Source organism: Rana temporaria, chromosome 13 (genome assembly GCF_905171775.1).
Source record: "Rana temporaria chromosome 13, aRanTem1.1, whole genome shotgun sequence".
Taxonomy (NCBI): Eukaryota; Metazoa; Chordata; class Amphibia; order Anura; family Ranidae; genus Rana; species Rana temporaria.
In genome coordinates, this window is record NC_053501.1 from 89610074 (window position 1) to 89627724 (window position 17651).

General features: G+C 43.6%; 1 protein-coding gene across 1 annotated transcript in view; it reads right to left on the minus strand.

The window, feature by feature from the left end:
- Nucleotides 1-13317: 13317 nt before the first annotated feature.
- The window catches only part of LOC120920629 (receptor-interacting serine/threonine-protein kinase 3-like), a 31008-nt gene continuing 26674 nt past the window's right edge, over nucleotides 13318-17651 (minus strand). Inside the window, exon 4 of the mRNA XM_040332812.1 lies at nucleotides 13318-13534. Coding sequence (XP_040188746.1) covers nucleotides 13441-13534 — 94 coding nt within the window. The 3' untranslated portion in view covers nucleotides 13318-13440. The remainder of the gene's footprint in view (nucleotides 13535-17651) is intronic.

Below are 17651 nucleotides of genomic sequence, written 5' to 3' on the forward strand. Positions count from 1 at the left end.
AGTGTGAGTGGTGTACTCAGGGCCGGCCCTACCATGGGACCCGATGGTACCGCGGTCCCAGGCGGCACTTTCAGGGAGCGGCAAATTGCCGCCCGCCAGCCAGCATATTCCCAAGGCCGCCATCAGGAAGACAGTGCTCCTGTAAGGGGCCCCAGCGTGCAAGCAACACAGTAAATTTATCTGTCAAGCGTAGGCCGTGCCCGCGCGGCACTCGCTATGAATCTGTGTCAGCAGTGGAGAGAGAGAGCGGCTCTCCCCTGGTTCACCACTTAGTTCTTTGCCCGTCTGTTTCCCTACCGATTGGCTGCGCTGTGGCCAATCGAAAGAGACTAGTGTCTAGTAGTGTTGAGCAGAATATGCTATATTCGATTTCGCGATATATCTCGAATATATATTCGAATATTCGAGATATATTCGCTAAATTCGAATATTCGTGATATTTTATCGAAATTAAATGATTGCGATTTTTCGCTATTGCGAATGCGAAAATAATTGCGATTTTTTGATAACTGCGGTAGGAGCACTCTGATTGGCTCAGAATATTCGTGATATTTTATCGAAATATCGCAACATGCGAATGCGATATTTATTGCGCAATTTCGAGAAATGCTGGAGGAGCGCTCTGATTGGCTCAGAATATTCGTGATATTTTATCGAAATATCGCAACATGCGAATGCGATATTTACTGCGCAATTTCGACAAATGCTGTAGGAGCACTCTGATTGGCTCAGAATATTCGTGATATTTTACAATACAAAATAATTGCGAATATTCGGCAAATGCGGAAGGAGCACTCTGATTGGCTCAGAATATTCTTGATATTTTACAATACAAAATAATTGCGAATATTCGGCAAATGCGGAAGGAGCACTCTGATTGGCTCAGAATATTCTTGATATTTTACAATACAAAATAATTGCGAATATTCGGCAAATGCGGAAGGAGCACTCTGATTGGCTCAGAATATTCTTGATATTTTACAATACAAAATAATTGCGAATATTCGGCAAATGCAGAAGGAGCACTCTGATTGGCTCAGAATATTCTTGATATTTTACAATAGAAAATAAAAAGTGTTTTGCATTGGTGGTGATTCTTTACTCTATCCATCTGTCACATCCGTTTGTCAATCAAACACCTTGAAGATTGAACACGTTCATGCTGCATGCTTTGGACTTTTTTTCACTTCACATATCAAAGACATTTTTATGAAAGATTCTTTTTCTATTATTGGGACTATATTTCTTTATATATTTGTTTAACTGTGTATTTCACAAGTTATTTGCGCTTGCTTATTTTATAATTTGCCCACATGTCTTGTCACTAGACATATTTTTTATTCTTGTAGAGCGACTCCATTTTCTGTCTTGTATTAAATTATGTTGTATAAAATTTTTGAGTTGCTGCTGTATTCTCCCCTTTTTTTAAGGTATGCGCAATTTTTTCCTTCTTACAAAAAAAAATAATATCAAACATACAAATATTCATAACAGAAACATACACAAAGCCCCCCCCCTTTTGCATCAGAGACAATCAGAGTTCTCCTACCACAGTTATCGAAAATTCGCAATCATTTTCGCATTCGCAATAGCGAAAAATCGCAATGTTTTTTTTTTCAATTTGGCAACATAAAAGGATCGCCTCAGCTTAGCTACTCGGCCCAGGGTCTCTAATCATACCAGCAATGCTTTTAGACGTCGATAGGATGTGATCTGTTTTAAAAATCAAATTGAAAAAATGCGAATATTCGGAATTGCGAATATTCACCGCGAAATTCGAAATATAGCGCGATTTCTCGAATATGCTATATTCGAGTCGAATATTCGCAATGCGAATATTCGTGAGCAACACTAGTGTCTAGTGGAGCATCATGGAACATGCAGTCTTAGAAGATTGACCGCCCCATTGTTGTGCACAGCCAGCAGACTTCAGCCCCCAGCATGCACTCTGCTGGAAGAGAGTCTAGAACCAGGAAGAAACTGAGGGAGTGATTGCTACAGGACACAGGAAAAAGAGAGGACTGCCCTACATGTGGCAAGTGACAATCTGCAACATGTGGCAAGTGACAATCTGCATCTGGTGGCAGGTGACGCGGCAAGTGACACACTTGGGGCTCCCACTGATGGTGAGTTGAACTATTTTATTTGATATAACAATGTAATAATGCACTTTTTCTTTTTCTTTTTTTTTTGTTATTCGGCACTGCATCGATTTAACTGACAATTGCGCAGTCATGTGACGTTGTACCTAAACAAAATTTACGTAATTTTTTCCCCACAATAAGATTTCTTTTGGTGGTATTTGATCACTTCTGCGGTTTTTATTTGTTGTGCTATACACAAAAATAGCGACAATTTTGAAAAAAAAATTTTTTTTTTTACTTTTTGCTATAATAACATCCAAAAAAATCAAAATTAACATTTCTTCATCAGTTTAGGTCGATGTATTCTTCTACATATGTTTGGTAAAAAAAAATGCAATAAGTGTATATTGATTAGTTTGCACAAAAGTTATAGGGCCAGATTCAGGTAGATCGGCGCATCTTTGTGCATCTCATCTCATCTCATCTCATATGCGATACGCCGACACAATGGCAAGCAGAGTATTCACAAAGCACTCGCTCCCTACAATGCGCCAGCGTAACGTAAATCATTTGGCGTAAGCCCGTCTAATTCAAAGTAGGTGGACTGTGGGCGTGATCCATTTAATGAACCATGACCTCATGCAAATGATGGTATGACCGAATGGCGCATTTGCGTGCATGCTCAGAATCACGTCGAACATACTCCCTAAGATACGACGGCTCAATGCCTACGACGTGAACGTAACCTACGCCCAGCCCCATTCACGTACTACTACGTAAACGACGTAAAATACAACAGCTGTTCCGTCGTCCATACCTTTGCATGGGATGCGCCTCCTATAGGTGGAATAACTTTACGCCGGACGTACGCCTTACGTTGGGAAGGTAAGCGCTCTGTGAGCCCACTGCTGTGAAGATTCACTTAGAAGATCACAGAAAGAATTACAACACTATCAATATTATCTCAGTTATCCACAAAGTGTTTTATTATTGGGACTTTATGTTTTATCACTTGCTTTATTTTGCTAGTTTTAGCATTCATCTTTGCTAGCTTTTATTAGCTACACACATAGCACCCAGCTGTGCTCATTTTCACATCTTGCACATTTATTGCGCTCATCACCCCAATCACTAATCACTAGGAACAGCAGATCTGTCTCTCCTCCCCTGTCAGAATGTTTACATTGACAGATCCCCGTTCTGGCTCTCTGGAGCGATCGCGGGTGACCGTCTGATATCTTGGCCACGCACAGGTCATTTTATACTCCTATATACATGTATAAAGTCATGACAGGTCCTCTTTATACTCCTATGCATGTATAGAGCCATGACAGGTCCTCTATATATTCCTACATGCATGTATTGAGCCATGACACGTCCTTTTACACTCCTATATACATGTATAGAGCCATGATCGGTCCTCTTTATACATGTATAGAGCCATGACAGGTCCTCTTTATACTCCTACATACATGTATAGAGCCATGACAAGTCATCTTTATACTCCTATGCATGTATAGCGCCTTGACAGGTCCTCTATATACATGTATAGAACCATGACCGGTCCTCTTTATACTCCTATACATGAATAAAGCCATAACAAGTCCTTCTTATAGAGCCATGACAGGTCCTCCTTATATTCCTACATACATGTATAGAGCTATGACACATCCTTTTACACTCTTATACACATGTATAGAGCCATGACAAGTCCTCTTTTTATACTCCTATATACATGTATAGAGCCATGAAAGGTCCTCTTTTTATACTCCAATATACATGTATAGAGCCATGACAGGTCCACTTTAGTTATCATGATATAAAATAATGAATGTGGGGGCATTTTGGTGGGCGTGATTTTTTTTTGGGGGGGGGGGCAGCATTTCATTCTTGGTACCAGGCAGCACAATGTCTTGGGCCGGCACTGGGTGTACTGGACTCTTAATTAAGGCACCGAATGGATCAGTTCCGGAGAGAACTTTAGATTCATTCCATGCCTTCCAAATCTTAAAGGACCTAGGTAATGAACCATCAATAAATGCAGTTAAATGTTCCATCCTTCATATGTCTGTCACTGTAGCTAAACATTGTGGGAAGGTAGGGGGAGATGTGGACAACCAGCATCTAGGTATGACCCGCTGCTTTGCAGCAAATAAAATAAAGGACATAAGTCTCCCTGAGGCCCCATACACACCATAGAATCTATCCGCAGATAAATCCCATCAAATGGGTTTCTGCGGATAGATCCTATGGTGTGTACACGCCAACGGATATTTATTCGCAGAGAAATCTCCCCTGGGATGGATTTCCAGCAGATGGATATTTGCTGACATGCTCAACAAATCCATCTGCTGGAATCCATTCCAACGGATGGATCCGCTCGTCTGTACAGACTTACCGGATCCATCCGTCTAAAGGGATTCCCCGCACGCGTCGTAATGATTTGACGCATGCGTGGAATTCCTTATATGACAGCGTCGCGCCCGTCGCCGCGTCATAATAGCGGCGACGGCGCGACACGTCATCGGCAGAGGATTTCAGCGCGGATTTCAATGCGATGGTGTGTACACGCCATCGCATAGAAATCCTCTGAAATCCTCGAGGATTTATCCGCGGATACGGTCCGCTGGACCGTATCTGCGGATAAATCCTCTCGTGTGTATGGGGCCTGAGGCTTTAGGGATACCTGGTGGAGGAAGACCCAATAGGTAATGTATAGAGTTGAGAGGTATGGGGGTGTTCAGTAGGTTTTGCAGAAAATCCTGAATCTGGCCCCAAAACAAACTAATAACGGGGCATTCCCAGAATATATGAAAGTGGGTGTCTGTGGACACTTGGCATCTCCAGCATAGACTTGAGGCTTCTAGGTTTCGAACGTACAAGATGCCAGGAGTCCTATACCAGAAAAGAAGACCCTTAAATGCTGTTTCTTTCTGCACAACACAACGTGATGTTCTAGATATGGATTCCCATATTTTCCCCCAATCCTTTAAAGAGATAGGTTGCTGTAAAATACGGGACCATTTTTTCATATATGTGGTGGAGGGCGTCATGTAGAATTTTGTATATAGACAAAATTAATTGAGGTCCGTAAGGACCATTATCACAAAGGAGTTTAAAAGTAGTGGGTTTCTCCAGAGACAGTGAGGGAGATTGTATAGAGAAATAGTGTTTGAATTGCAAGTAGGAATAAAAAAAGTGTCTTAGGGACCTAGTGTTTCGCCTGGAGATCTTAAAAAGACATGCATGTCTGTGTCACTGGGTTCACAGGGTACTGAAGCTGGAAAACCCCTGCCTGAGTCCAAGGTAGCATCCGCTCGTAGGATAAACAATTGGGAATATCTGGGTTAAAGAGCACATTGGAAAAAGGAGGACAAGGGGAGGAAAGGAAAAAACGTTCCAAGCAACTCTTCCATATGGATAATGTGAATAACATTGGGCCTAAGCATATGGGGCCAAATTCTCAAAAGAGATACGCAGACTTAACTCCATTTTTTTAAATTTACACGGCGCGTATATTTGCGCACGATCGTCAAAACGACTTAAGCAAACATTTCCGTATTTTCAGCCCGCATTCCCGGGCGCAAATTACGCTAGGCTCGCCGCTGTTTTTGATAGGCAAAGATGCAAATGAGGGAGTTAGGGCGATTCTCAGAATTAAGTGTGTGCGCCGTATTTTCCGCCCTGTGCGCACCTGTTAGTTTTTCTGACTAAATTTCCACATTATAAAACCAGCCCTAATTTTACACATGCTGTGGAAGGGTTTGCTGAAGGTAGTCACTAGAGGTTAGAGCTCTAGTTGTGAAGGTAATTTGTTGAAAAATGCCAGGACCAGCGATGATTCTGACGGCACTTGCTGCCTTACAGGCACAAAGGAGGAGGAGGGCACAGAGGAGGAGGATGAGGGCACAGGCGCGAGTTTATCGTCCACGGCGTGATATTTGGCAAATGCCAGCTTATGAGGTGATTGGCAACTACCGTTTTGATAGGGAGGCCATCCTGGAGATCACCCAACTCCTTCATGAGGATCTAATCGCCCCAACCCTACGTTCCCATGCCCTGACACCTCTCGAAAAAGTGATGGCAACCCTCCATTTTTTATCGAGTGGCTCATTCCAGCGTGCATCTGGAGGTGTGGCTGGGATGGTGCAGTCATCAATGAGCAAATGTGTCCATCAGGTGGTCCCTGCCATACTGCGGCGCATGAGCAACCAGTTTGTCATGCCCACCCAGGAGGACCAGCGTGTGCAAGCCATGACAGACTTTTATAACATTGCTGGCTTTCCAAGGACCATCGGGGCGATAGACTGCACCCATGTGGCACTACAGCCCCCCCATGATACTGAACACCTGTTCAGAAATAGGAAAGGCTGGCATTCTATAAACGTACAGGTTATCGTAGATGCACATGGACTCATCTGGCACGTTTGTGCCAAGTTTCCTGGCTCGTGCCACGATAGTTACATCCTACAGCAGACCAAGATCTACAGAGACTTGGAGATGAACGTTTATGGAGACAGCTGGCTGATTGGTGAGTGACATTGGTGTCAGGTATGCCCCCCCCCCATGATGCAGACATCACAAGGGGCACATGCATGACTAATATCCTCCTGTCTTTTCCCTTACAGGTGACTCAGGATATGCTTTGGGACCCCACCTGATGACCCCCTTTAGGGACCCCCAAACACCCGGAGAACGGAAATTCAATGAGGTGCACATAAAGACCCGGGCAATAGTGGAGCGGACTTTTGGCCTTCTCAAGTCCAGATTTAGATGCCTTGACAAGACTGGGGGTACACTATTGTATTCCCCAGACTTTGTCTGCCAAATTATTGGGGCATGTTGCATCCTGCACAATTTTGCTTTGAGAAGGGGCCTGCATGTGGAGATATGTCCTGACCTAACCCCCCACCCAGGCAATCCCCCCCCCCAAACCCCTCTACCCGGTCTGCTGAGGGCCAGGCAATAAGGAGACAACTGTCTGAAGGCATCTTTGCCCAGTAAATGGATCCTAATTATCTTTTTGTTTTTGCTTTGCCCAGAACAAATCACAGAGATTATGTGACCTTTAAATATTTTCTTTGCAAATTAAATGCACATTACTTATATGCCAATGAGAATTTTTTTTTTTGTTCCAAAACGCACATTAATTATCTCACAGTGAGAATGCATGAATGCACGTCACTGTGGTCCTTAGCACAGACACATCACATGCACATCGAATTGGATTAGATCCAAGTACCCCCCCCCCCCTTTGGTACTTGGGAGCAGTAACGCCCCGCCACGGCTCCAATTATGTCACTGTGCATTCATACACCATTCAGGAACCTAGGATGACTTCTCCCTGGTCCTGGGGATCCATACTCCACCAAAACTGAGGGTGACGCCCTTATGATTTCAGGAATGCCACCCCCCCACATTCACACATCATTCACACACATAAACCAAATCATAAGTACAGTAGCAAAAAAAATATAAATAATAAATCAAAAGTACCCCTGCAAATTAACGATGTTGCCGAGTGCTCCTTCTGGGCTGCCCACGGCCACGGGCACGGCCACGGGGACGGCCACGGCCGACTGGGGGATCTTCACGGGGGGGGGGTCTGTGCAGGGGAGGGAGTATTTTCAGGGGGGGGGAGACTGTGCAGGGGAGGGAGTATTTTCAGGGGGGGGGTCTGTGCAGGGGAAGAAGCAGCCTCCCCTGGTGTCTGTCCTCCTGCTGGCCTTCCCTCCAAGGCAACGGCTATCCTTGTCAGACAGGAAGTAATCTCAGCCGTATTGGCCTGCACAGCCCGGGTATTGGCCTGCACAGCCTGGGTGAGGGCAGTCACCTCCTGGGCCACACCTGTTGTGGCGTTCCTCAGGTCCCACAAGCAGGTGATGACCCCCACGGAGTTGGTGGCCACGTCACCCAGTGACTCCCTCATTGCACCCAGGCTGCGCTCCACCTTGGTCATTGTTTTTTGTATTGCAGACAGACTGCGGGTCTGCCGGACATTGTCCCTCAACAGACTGACCGGCAGACGCACCAACCCCCCCCTGTTTTCCGGGGTCGGCCTCCTACTTGCCCCTGAGGCTTGTGGCCTTGGAGGAGGAGTTGGAGTGAGCCATGGGTGCTGCTGCATGTTGGAGGAGGGTTGGAAGGGGCGACCCATGATGGGGGCCTGACTGCTGGGCGCCTGTGGGGTTCCCTCAGGGGATGATTCAAAGGTCATATCTTGGCCCATCATTATTTCCTGCCCAATCAGAATATTGTCATCTTCCTCCCCCTCATCCTCCTCCCACTCAACATCCAAATTAGGGGAGTTGTGGGCACTCCCCTCCCATGGCGAATCCTGCCCTTCTTGGGACTCTGCATGAGCCTGTCTTGGGGGTGGTGCAGCAGCCTGCCCTGATGGGCCAGCAACCTCCTGACCTGATTGGGCTGCCACCTCCTGCCCTGATGGGCCAGCAACCTCCTGCCCTGATGGGGCTGCCACCTCCTGCCCTGATGGGGCTGCCACCTCCTGGGCTGATGGGGCTGCCACCTCCTGGGCTGATGGGGCTGCCACCTCCTGGGCTGATGGGGCTGCAACCTCCTGGCCATCTGGGGAGGACACAAAACAATCACAGGTTGTTGGATCCACACACTTGGCACATCTTCCCTTCCCCCACCCACACATGCTAATCACCAGATCGAAATTAAAAAAAATTACCTGTCCTCATAAGAGGATCATTGTCAAAGCCAGGCAGGCCCACCACCTGCTGTGGGTGGAAACACTGGGCCACTGCCCATTCCTCCTCACTCATCCTGACTGGGCAGGGTCCCCCTCCTCCAGTGCCCCTGGTATGGGCATGCAGCGTTGCCAGCTTGTTCCGGGACACGCTCCTCAAGTCATTAATTTTTTTTTGAACTCCAGCGATGGTCCTGGTCTCCCCCCCCCCCCGCCGCATTGATCCGATCGGTGATCTTTTGAAGGATCTCCTTCCTCCTGGCCGGGGTGGTGTTGTGGCTCTCAGGGCCATGGAGAAATCGCCCAAATTTAATGACGCCCTGAGCAAGTATATGCTTCTCTGCCAGGGTAAAATTAAGCTTCCTGCGCTTGGGAGCCATGACAGACAACACCCAGCAACAGGGAACTCACCCAAAAAACAAACACTTATCAAAAACAATCAGGCAAAAAAGGAAAACAAAAAACAATCACACACCAAAAAACAAACACTTATCAAAAACAATCAGGCAAACAATCAAAACAAAGAACTAATTAGCAAAAACAAACACCAACTATACCCTCCAACTCCACAAACACTTTTCTCACAAACAAATCTTACCAACAAACACTGACAAACGTTCAAAGCAGAAGCAACTTGCTTTAGGAAGGGAACACAGGGAAATACTTTTGCAATTGAAGTCTGTTTGACTGGGGCTATTTAAACACAGGGCGATCTTCAAACTAAGTACGCTTGGCCTTTTACCTATCTCACTGATTGCGCTGACCAAAGTTCTGCACATGCGCAGTGAGGTCCAGATTCGTGCGCGCATGCGCAGTACGGCCGGCACTTCATTTGCATGGGGTCACGGCTCATTACAATGAAGCACGCCCACTTCATTCCCACTTGCCATAACCACGCCTTACGCATTGAAACTTAAGTTAGGGATGGCGCAATTTTGTGCGCAAATGCACTGAGAATACGGTACTTACGACACCAACTTAGGGCGCCGTAACTTAAATGACATAAGTTAGATAATCCGAAATTTACACATGTTTTTGAGAATTTGGCCCATGGATCTCAATTGTGCCATATGTTTGCTCGAGGAAGGCCACAACATGTAGCATGGATGCACCGGGGAAGTAATCCCCATTTTGATTTCAGCCCATCTATTTGGGGCCTTTCTAGATGTCAAAGATGTCAGTACCTGCAAATGAGACGCATAATAATATTTAATGATGTCTGGAGCGGCCAGACCCCCTTTAGTTATAAGAGTAAGGACCACTGAACTTGCGATGCGATGGGAGGCCTTATTCCATACAGAGCATAGGCACTTTCATTGTAGAGCCTTTAGATGTGAAATCGGGACTTGGAGCGTCTCAAATAAGTAAAGACGTTTGGGAAGTATCGACATCTTGAGTATATTAATTCTTCCAAGAAGCGACAAAGGGAGGACAGTCCATTGGTTTAATAGTAATTTCCGTAAACATCTGAGGGAAATTGGCCTGATAGAGAGTAGAGTAAGAGGGGGTGAGATGGATACCTAGATATTTAAGGGTATGAGCACACCAGTGGTATTTAAAATTATGTTGGCGGGAAGCGAGTTGCTCTTGGGGGACATTTATAGGTAGGGCTTCTGTTTTGGACAAATTAATTTTAAACCATGATATAGAACTAAAATATGCTAGGGTATCGTATAGAGAAGGTAGTGAAATGTGGAGATGGGTGAGCAGGATATCGTCGGCAAAGAGGGACAGCTTATAATCTCGAAAACCCGCAAATGACTGGATGAGACCTAATGGCCTCCAGACAAAGGGCAACCCTGTCTGGTACCATTACTTAGGGGGAAGGTCTGCGACAGATGAGAGGACAGCTGGACTTGGGAAGAGGAATGTGAATATAGAGCCTTTAAAGCATTAAAGGGGTTGTAAAGGTTTGTTTTTTATTTTCTAAATAGGTTCCTTTAAGCTAGTGCATTGTTGGTTCACTAACCTTTTCCTTCGATTTCCCTTCTAAATGTTTTTTCTCTTTGTCTGAATTTCTCACTTCCTGTTTCTCCTCAGTAAGCTTGCTCCTATCATCCGAGCTGTTCTGGCTGGGGGTTAGTCAGCCAGAACAGCTTACTGAGGAGTAACAGGAAGTGAGAGTGAGAAATTCAGACAAAAACATTTAGAAGGGAAATGGAAGGAAAAGGTTAGTGAACCAACAATACACTAGCTTAAAGGAACCTATTTAGAAAATAAAAAACAAACCTTTACAACCCCTTTAATGAAAGAGCCCAAAAACCCATATCGGGATAGTAATGCGAACATGTATGGCCAGCTTAAGCGATCAAACGCTTTTTGAGCATCCACGCTCAAAACTATGGCAGGGCACTTTGTCTTAGTTAGGAGATCTATCAGATCTATTGTACGTCTTGTGTTGTCTCCTGCGTGTCTAGTTGAAACAAAGCCCACCTGATCCTTATGTATTAGAGACGGCAGCAATAGTGAGAGTCTATTGGCTAGAATTTTGGTAAATATATTATAGTCTGAATTTAACAATGATATGGGATGGTAGTTATCAGGTAGTAAGGGGTCTTTGCCTGTTTTTGGTATAACAATTATGTACGCATGTAAAAATTCAGGATGTGGGAGAGTGCCTTTGAGCAATGATGAGAATAGGGTCAGTAGGCGTGGGCCTAATGTTGGGAGGAAGGTTTTGTAGTAAAAATAGGGGAGCCGGAGACTTATGGAACGATAAAAGTTTGATCACTTTAGAAATTTCCTCGGCCGTAATAGGCAAATTAAGTTTAGAACTTTGTTCACGGGATATCTCTGGCAGTTGTATAGATGATATAAAGTCGTCAAATTTACCTTGTGTAAAATGTGAGGTAGGATCTGAGCTCAGACAATTATAAAGATCTTTATAGAAATCTCCAAACACCTTAGACATGGTATGAGGACAATAAGTGGGGGTACCATTCGGAATGTATATTATTTGTGAGTAGGATGCTTTACTCTCCACGTACCATAAAGATTGTAAGAGCGAACCAATTTGCAAAAAGAGGTGGATAGCTTTTGAGCTTGGGCTGGCGGAGTAGATTGAAATAAGGCAAATCCATCTTTAGTCGGGGACATGAACATATTAAAATCGCCTCCTATAACCATAGAGGGCTGTGAAATAGTCTGAAGTTTTTCAAAAACTTTCGTGAGAAAACCAATCTGTCCCGAATTAGGGGCACATATGTTTGCCAGATTAAAGGACGTATTCAGATGGGTACACTTCAGGAGCACAAACAAACCGTGGGGATCCAATATTGAAGAAAGTATTCGAATAAGGGTCAATCGTTTAATTAAAACTGCTACGCCGGCCTTCCCCGAGGGGTCAGACGCCCCAGGGTCGGAAATGAGTCTCCTCTCCTGGACCATAATTACATCTGCTCCAGAGGCTGAATTCCTTCAAAGCTTTCCATCTTTTTTTTATGGAATTCAAGCCCTTCACATTATAGGAAAGTACTTTAAGAGCCATTATAAATCATAATAAGTTTCAATGTTCGCTCAGGTAATAAGGAAATAGACAAAAATCTACGGTGTAAGGAACAGAAAATGCATTGAGGCTGGTTTGTTGAAATGATGAAACAGAGTGCATCTAGTAACCCAGAGAATGACAAAAAAAAGGCCAGCTGAAAAAGATATCAAAAGATCTAAAAAAAATTACTCATAAAAAAACAAAAAGGTTGAAAAAAGACACAAGTCCATTCAGTTCAACCACAAAAAGGGGTTGTAAAGGTACAATTTTTTTCCTAAATAGCTTCCTTTACCTTAGTGCAGTCCTCCTTCACTTACCTTATCCTTCGATTTTGCTTTTAAATGTCCTTATTTCTTCTGAGAAATCCTCACTTCCTCTTATTCTGTCTATAACTCCACACAGTAATGCAAGGTTTTCTCCCTGGTGTGGAGTGTCGTGCTTGCCCCCTCCCTTGGACTACAGGAGAGTCAGAACGCTCTCTACGTTGCAGCTAGAGAAAGGAGCTGTGTGTTAGTAGGCGACCTGACTCTCCCGTAGTACAAGGGAGGGGGGGAGCACGACACTCTACACCAGGGAGAAATCCTCACATTACTGTGTGGAGTTACAGACAGAAGAACAGGGAGTGAGGATTTCTCAGAAGAAATAAGGATATTTAAAAGCAAAATCGAAGGACGAGGTAAGTGAAGGACTGCACTAAGGTAAAGGAAGCTATTTAGGGGAAAAAATGGTACCTTTACAACCCCTTTAATAATAACATTGAGAGAAAAAAAACATTGTAGAAGGCCTGAAGGAAAAAAAAAATCTTCATGGATCCAAGGCAACTGACTTGAATATTGGTGAGGTGCATGGCTACCTGCAAGATCCAACAGTGGGGTCCCGTCTCCTCTAGGGAGCACATAACCTGATCTAATATGGAGTTAAAGGGGTTGTACATACGCTCATACTCAAGGGTGAATAGGAGCTACTAATCCAATTAACATAGAATGTGGTACCATTCAGAAAGAGAACGGGTGAAGCAACATCTGCCTTGACACATTATGTGTTGGGGTATGTTCCTGAAGCTCATTAGAACTAAAAAAAAAAGCTTTGACGAATAGCAAAACATATATTATTTTACAGAGCAAGTCCAGGTGAATGTGACTTATTACTACTAGCTATATGGAAACATAACAAAAAAAAATAGTCTGCAAAAACTTACCCGGGTAAGGCTCTTCCCCTGAAAAAACTGTCCACGCTAAGATTCCAAAACTACAACACAGCAAAACATAGTAAAGAGTTTGTCTAAAATATGGTAAAAACAATATAAAATAGCGTACAACTGACTGATATGTCAGCATAAAACATTAATTTCCAGCTACGACTATTATTCATAATTATTCCCGAAACACTAGGTTTATAGTAAGTTCCTTTTCCTTTAAACAACTATGTGTGTAAATTATAACAATCAGTAAATATAGAACATAATTTCTCAACCTTTTCAACATGGAGGAACCCTTGAAATAACTTTCCAGTCTAAGGGAACCCCTACTAAAAAGCACTATAGCTACAGCTCATGATACATTTGTGTGATGCTCAGTGCAGGAAGAATGCTCCCTACATTTGTGGTCATTGGGAAGAATCCCCCCTTTCAGATAGCTAAAAAGATCATTAGTTTCAGCGGGAACTTATCTAATGCCGTGTACACACAAACGTTTTTCATGACGGGAAAAATGCAATTTTTTTAATTGCTAGATTTTGATTGCTATGCCCTTGGGTGGCAATCAACACCCTGAATATACAGTATATAGTGCCACATCATAGTGAATGTTTGAAGAATATAATACAAAAGATGGACTTTATAGGCACTACTTAGAAATGTAAAAAATAGATTTTTAATAATCTGCAAATATGTACAATTCAAGGATGCCAATTGCATCTAATGAAACATTTAAAACACTAAAATTAAAACAAAATGTCAAGGTATAAGACCAGGTGAAAAAAAAAACGCAAATACAGGCTAATATTGTTGTTAATACTGTCGCCAAAGCGTGACAATTGGGGTTGATATTGCCTGGGTCGACACCGTCAAAGTCTTGACATGTATAGAAGTTGCTCAAAGGTTGCTCTTCATGTTTCGCGGATCAGACCCGCTTCCTCAGAAGCATTAGAACTACAACATATAAAGAATAACAGACAAAGAAAATAAAAAATATTAAGACATATGCTCAAAAGCAGATCCCCATGCTGGGATCGTGAATAAGCATTGGGTAAATATTATTGTACACTCACCAATCTAGTGGTGTTATTGGAGAATGTCCAGCGTGATCGTTATGCACTTCCAAAGATTATAACTTCAGCCCACCTACACCCGGCCGGGTGAGGATAGATGAGAAACTGAAAATTCCTATACTGCGTACTGCTGTGGCCAACAACTGGTTCAGCTGATGCACAAGGGGGTACACCAGGTAGCTAAAGAAATTACTGTATTTTAGATTCATGGTACAAAGCACTCGAATATAAAGCTTCTCCTTTAGGGAAGGTGCAAAAGCTGACATTGGGGCTATCTACAAATTTGCTGTAACATTGTTGCTAAGGTATATTAAACATTTATCTATTTGGCATTATGTGTCCGATTATAGCAAATATGCTTATAGTATAAGACACTGCCATGGGTCATATATACTTAGTGCGGATAAGGTGACTGATATTATGGATACTATTTTAATAATAGCGGTCTCTGAGTGCGCACGCTCCAGCTGGCGAATGCGCGGTAGGCTATGTGGCCGGCTCGCGTGACGTCAGACGCACGTCTGTCATGAACGCGAGCGGGGTACATATAAAGCGATGTGAGTTTTCACTCTCCAGCTGTCTTTTGGAGAGTGCAGCCACATCGCATATCCTGTCACAGAGAGCCCTGCACATATTGGGAGGTGAGTCACCATGGAACCGTCTGGATGTTGATTCCAGTCAGTCTCTCACTAATTAGCCTCACTTTTAAAGTGGTCTAACATGCAATATTTTCGCTGTTTGCTTGCCAGATCTGCTCCAACTGCAATTGAGCCTTAAGGGCTCCACTGTCCATAGTCTCTGTATTAGTGCTCCTTACAACCAATAAGGCAAGTTTATATTCAACTATTTATATTCTTTACATCCATGCATGCTTAAGTGTATCTGTATATAATTATATACACTTATAGGGCTAGATTCAGAAAGATGAGCGCATCTTTCTTCCGGGGTAACGGATCTCCGATACATTACGCCGCTGTAACTTTGGGCGCAAGTTCTGTATTCAGAAAGAACTTGCGCCTTTAGTTACGGCGGCGTAACGTATGTGTGGCGGTGTAAGCCCGCCTAATTCAAATGGGGATGTTGGGGGCGTGTTTTATTTAAATTTTACTTGACCCTGCGTTTTTAACGTTTTTTTCTGAACGGCGCATGCGCCGTCCGTGAAAAAATCCCAGTGCGCATGCTCGAAATTACGCCGCAAAGCCTCATTGGTATCGACGTGAATGTAACTTACGCAAAGCCCTATTCGCGAACGACTTACGCAAACAACCTAAAATTTTCAAAACTCGGCGCGGGAACGACGTCCATACTTAACAGTAGCTACGCCTCATATAGCAGGGGTAACTTTACGCCGAAAAAAGCCTAACGTAAACAACGTAAAAAAATGGGACGTACGTTTCTGAATCGGCGTAAATACCTATTTAGCATATTCCTCGCATAACTATACGGAAGCGCCACCTAGCGGCCAGCGTGATAATGCAGCCTAAGATACGACAGTGTAAGACACTTACACCAGTCGGATCTTAGGGATATCTATGCGTAACTGATTCTCTGAATCAGGCGCATAGATACGACGGCCGGCACTCAGAGATACGACGGCGTATCAGGAGATACGCCGTCGTATCTCCTATCTGAATCCGGCCCATATTGTTATTTGCCATTTAGCCAGGGTTTTCTAACGCACAAACAATAATATTTATCAGTATAGCCAAGAAAAAGATGCCTAAATGGTCCCATTAATTGCAATATAGGTTCTGAGTATTTTGCTTTTTTTACTATGGTTGGTACGCTCTGATCTCCCAGAACGGGAGTGTACCAACATTTAAACAACCTACCAAATGTTTGTATACATTTATATATTTTTGTATTGAGTGTAAAACAATTATATATATTATTAAAATAATATCCATAATAGGATATGTCACCTTATCCGCACTAAGTATATAGGACCAATGGCAGTGTCTTATACTATAAGCATATTTTCTATAATCGGACACATAATGCCAAATAGATAAATGTTTAATATACCTTAGCAAAAATGTTACAGCAAATTTGTAAATAGCCCCAATGTCAGCTTTTGCACCTTCCCTATAGCAGGAGCTTTATATTCGAGTGCTTTGTACCATAAATCTAAAATACAGTAATTTCTTTAGCTACCTGGTGTACCCCCTTGTGCATCAACTGAACCAGTTGTTGGCCACAGCAGTACGCAGTATAGGAATTTTCGGTTTCTCATCTATCCTCATCCGGCCGGGTGTAGGTAGGCTGAAGTTATAATCTTTGGAAGTGCATAACGATCATGCTGGACATTCTCCAATAACACCACTAGATTGGTGAGTGTACAATAATATTTACCCAATGCTTATTCACGATCCCTGCATGGGGATCTGCTTTTGAGTAGGGTTGAGCGAACCCGAATAATTGGAAACTACGGACTTTGTTTTTTTTTTTGTTCCCGAACCCGAATAATTGGAAAAAGTTTGGGTTCGGGTTTGGAGTTCGGCTATTTTATGGTGCGCTGCACGACAGCCAATCGCCATTTGTTTTACTAGTGAGACTAGGAAGCCATCACAGCCATGCCTACTAATGGCATGGCTGTGATTGGCCAGTGCAGCGTGTGACCCAGCATGTGACCAGCCTCTATATCAGATAGAGGCACACAGCACAGCTCGTCACTCTGCTTTAGCTAGGGTAGGGACAGGCTGCTGTTGATTGAGGGACAGTGTTAGATAGGATTATCCTGCTTGAGAAATCTACACCAGCACAGTTTATTTCTGTGAGATCTGCATCTTATCGTTTAGGGACTGTGCATTACATCGTTCAGGGCTCGTCAGTCTGCTTTAGCTAGGGTAGGGACAGGCTGCTGTTGATTGAGGGACAGTGTTAGATAGGATTATCCTGCTTGAGAAATCTACACCAGCACAGTTTATTTCTGCGAGATCTGCATCTTATAGTTTAGGGCTAGGTTCCTGCTATTTGCTATAGGGACAGAAATATATAGCTGACTCTCTGCATATTTCACCAGCACTGCACCTGTCACCTGTGATATACTGTGTGTGTCCAGTACATTGTTTAGGGAGAGGTTCCAGCTATAGGGACA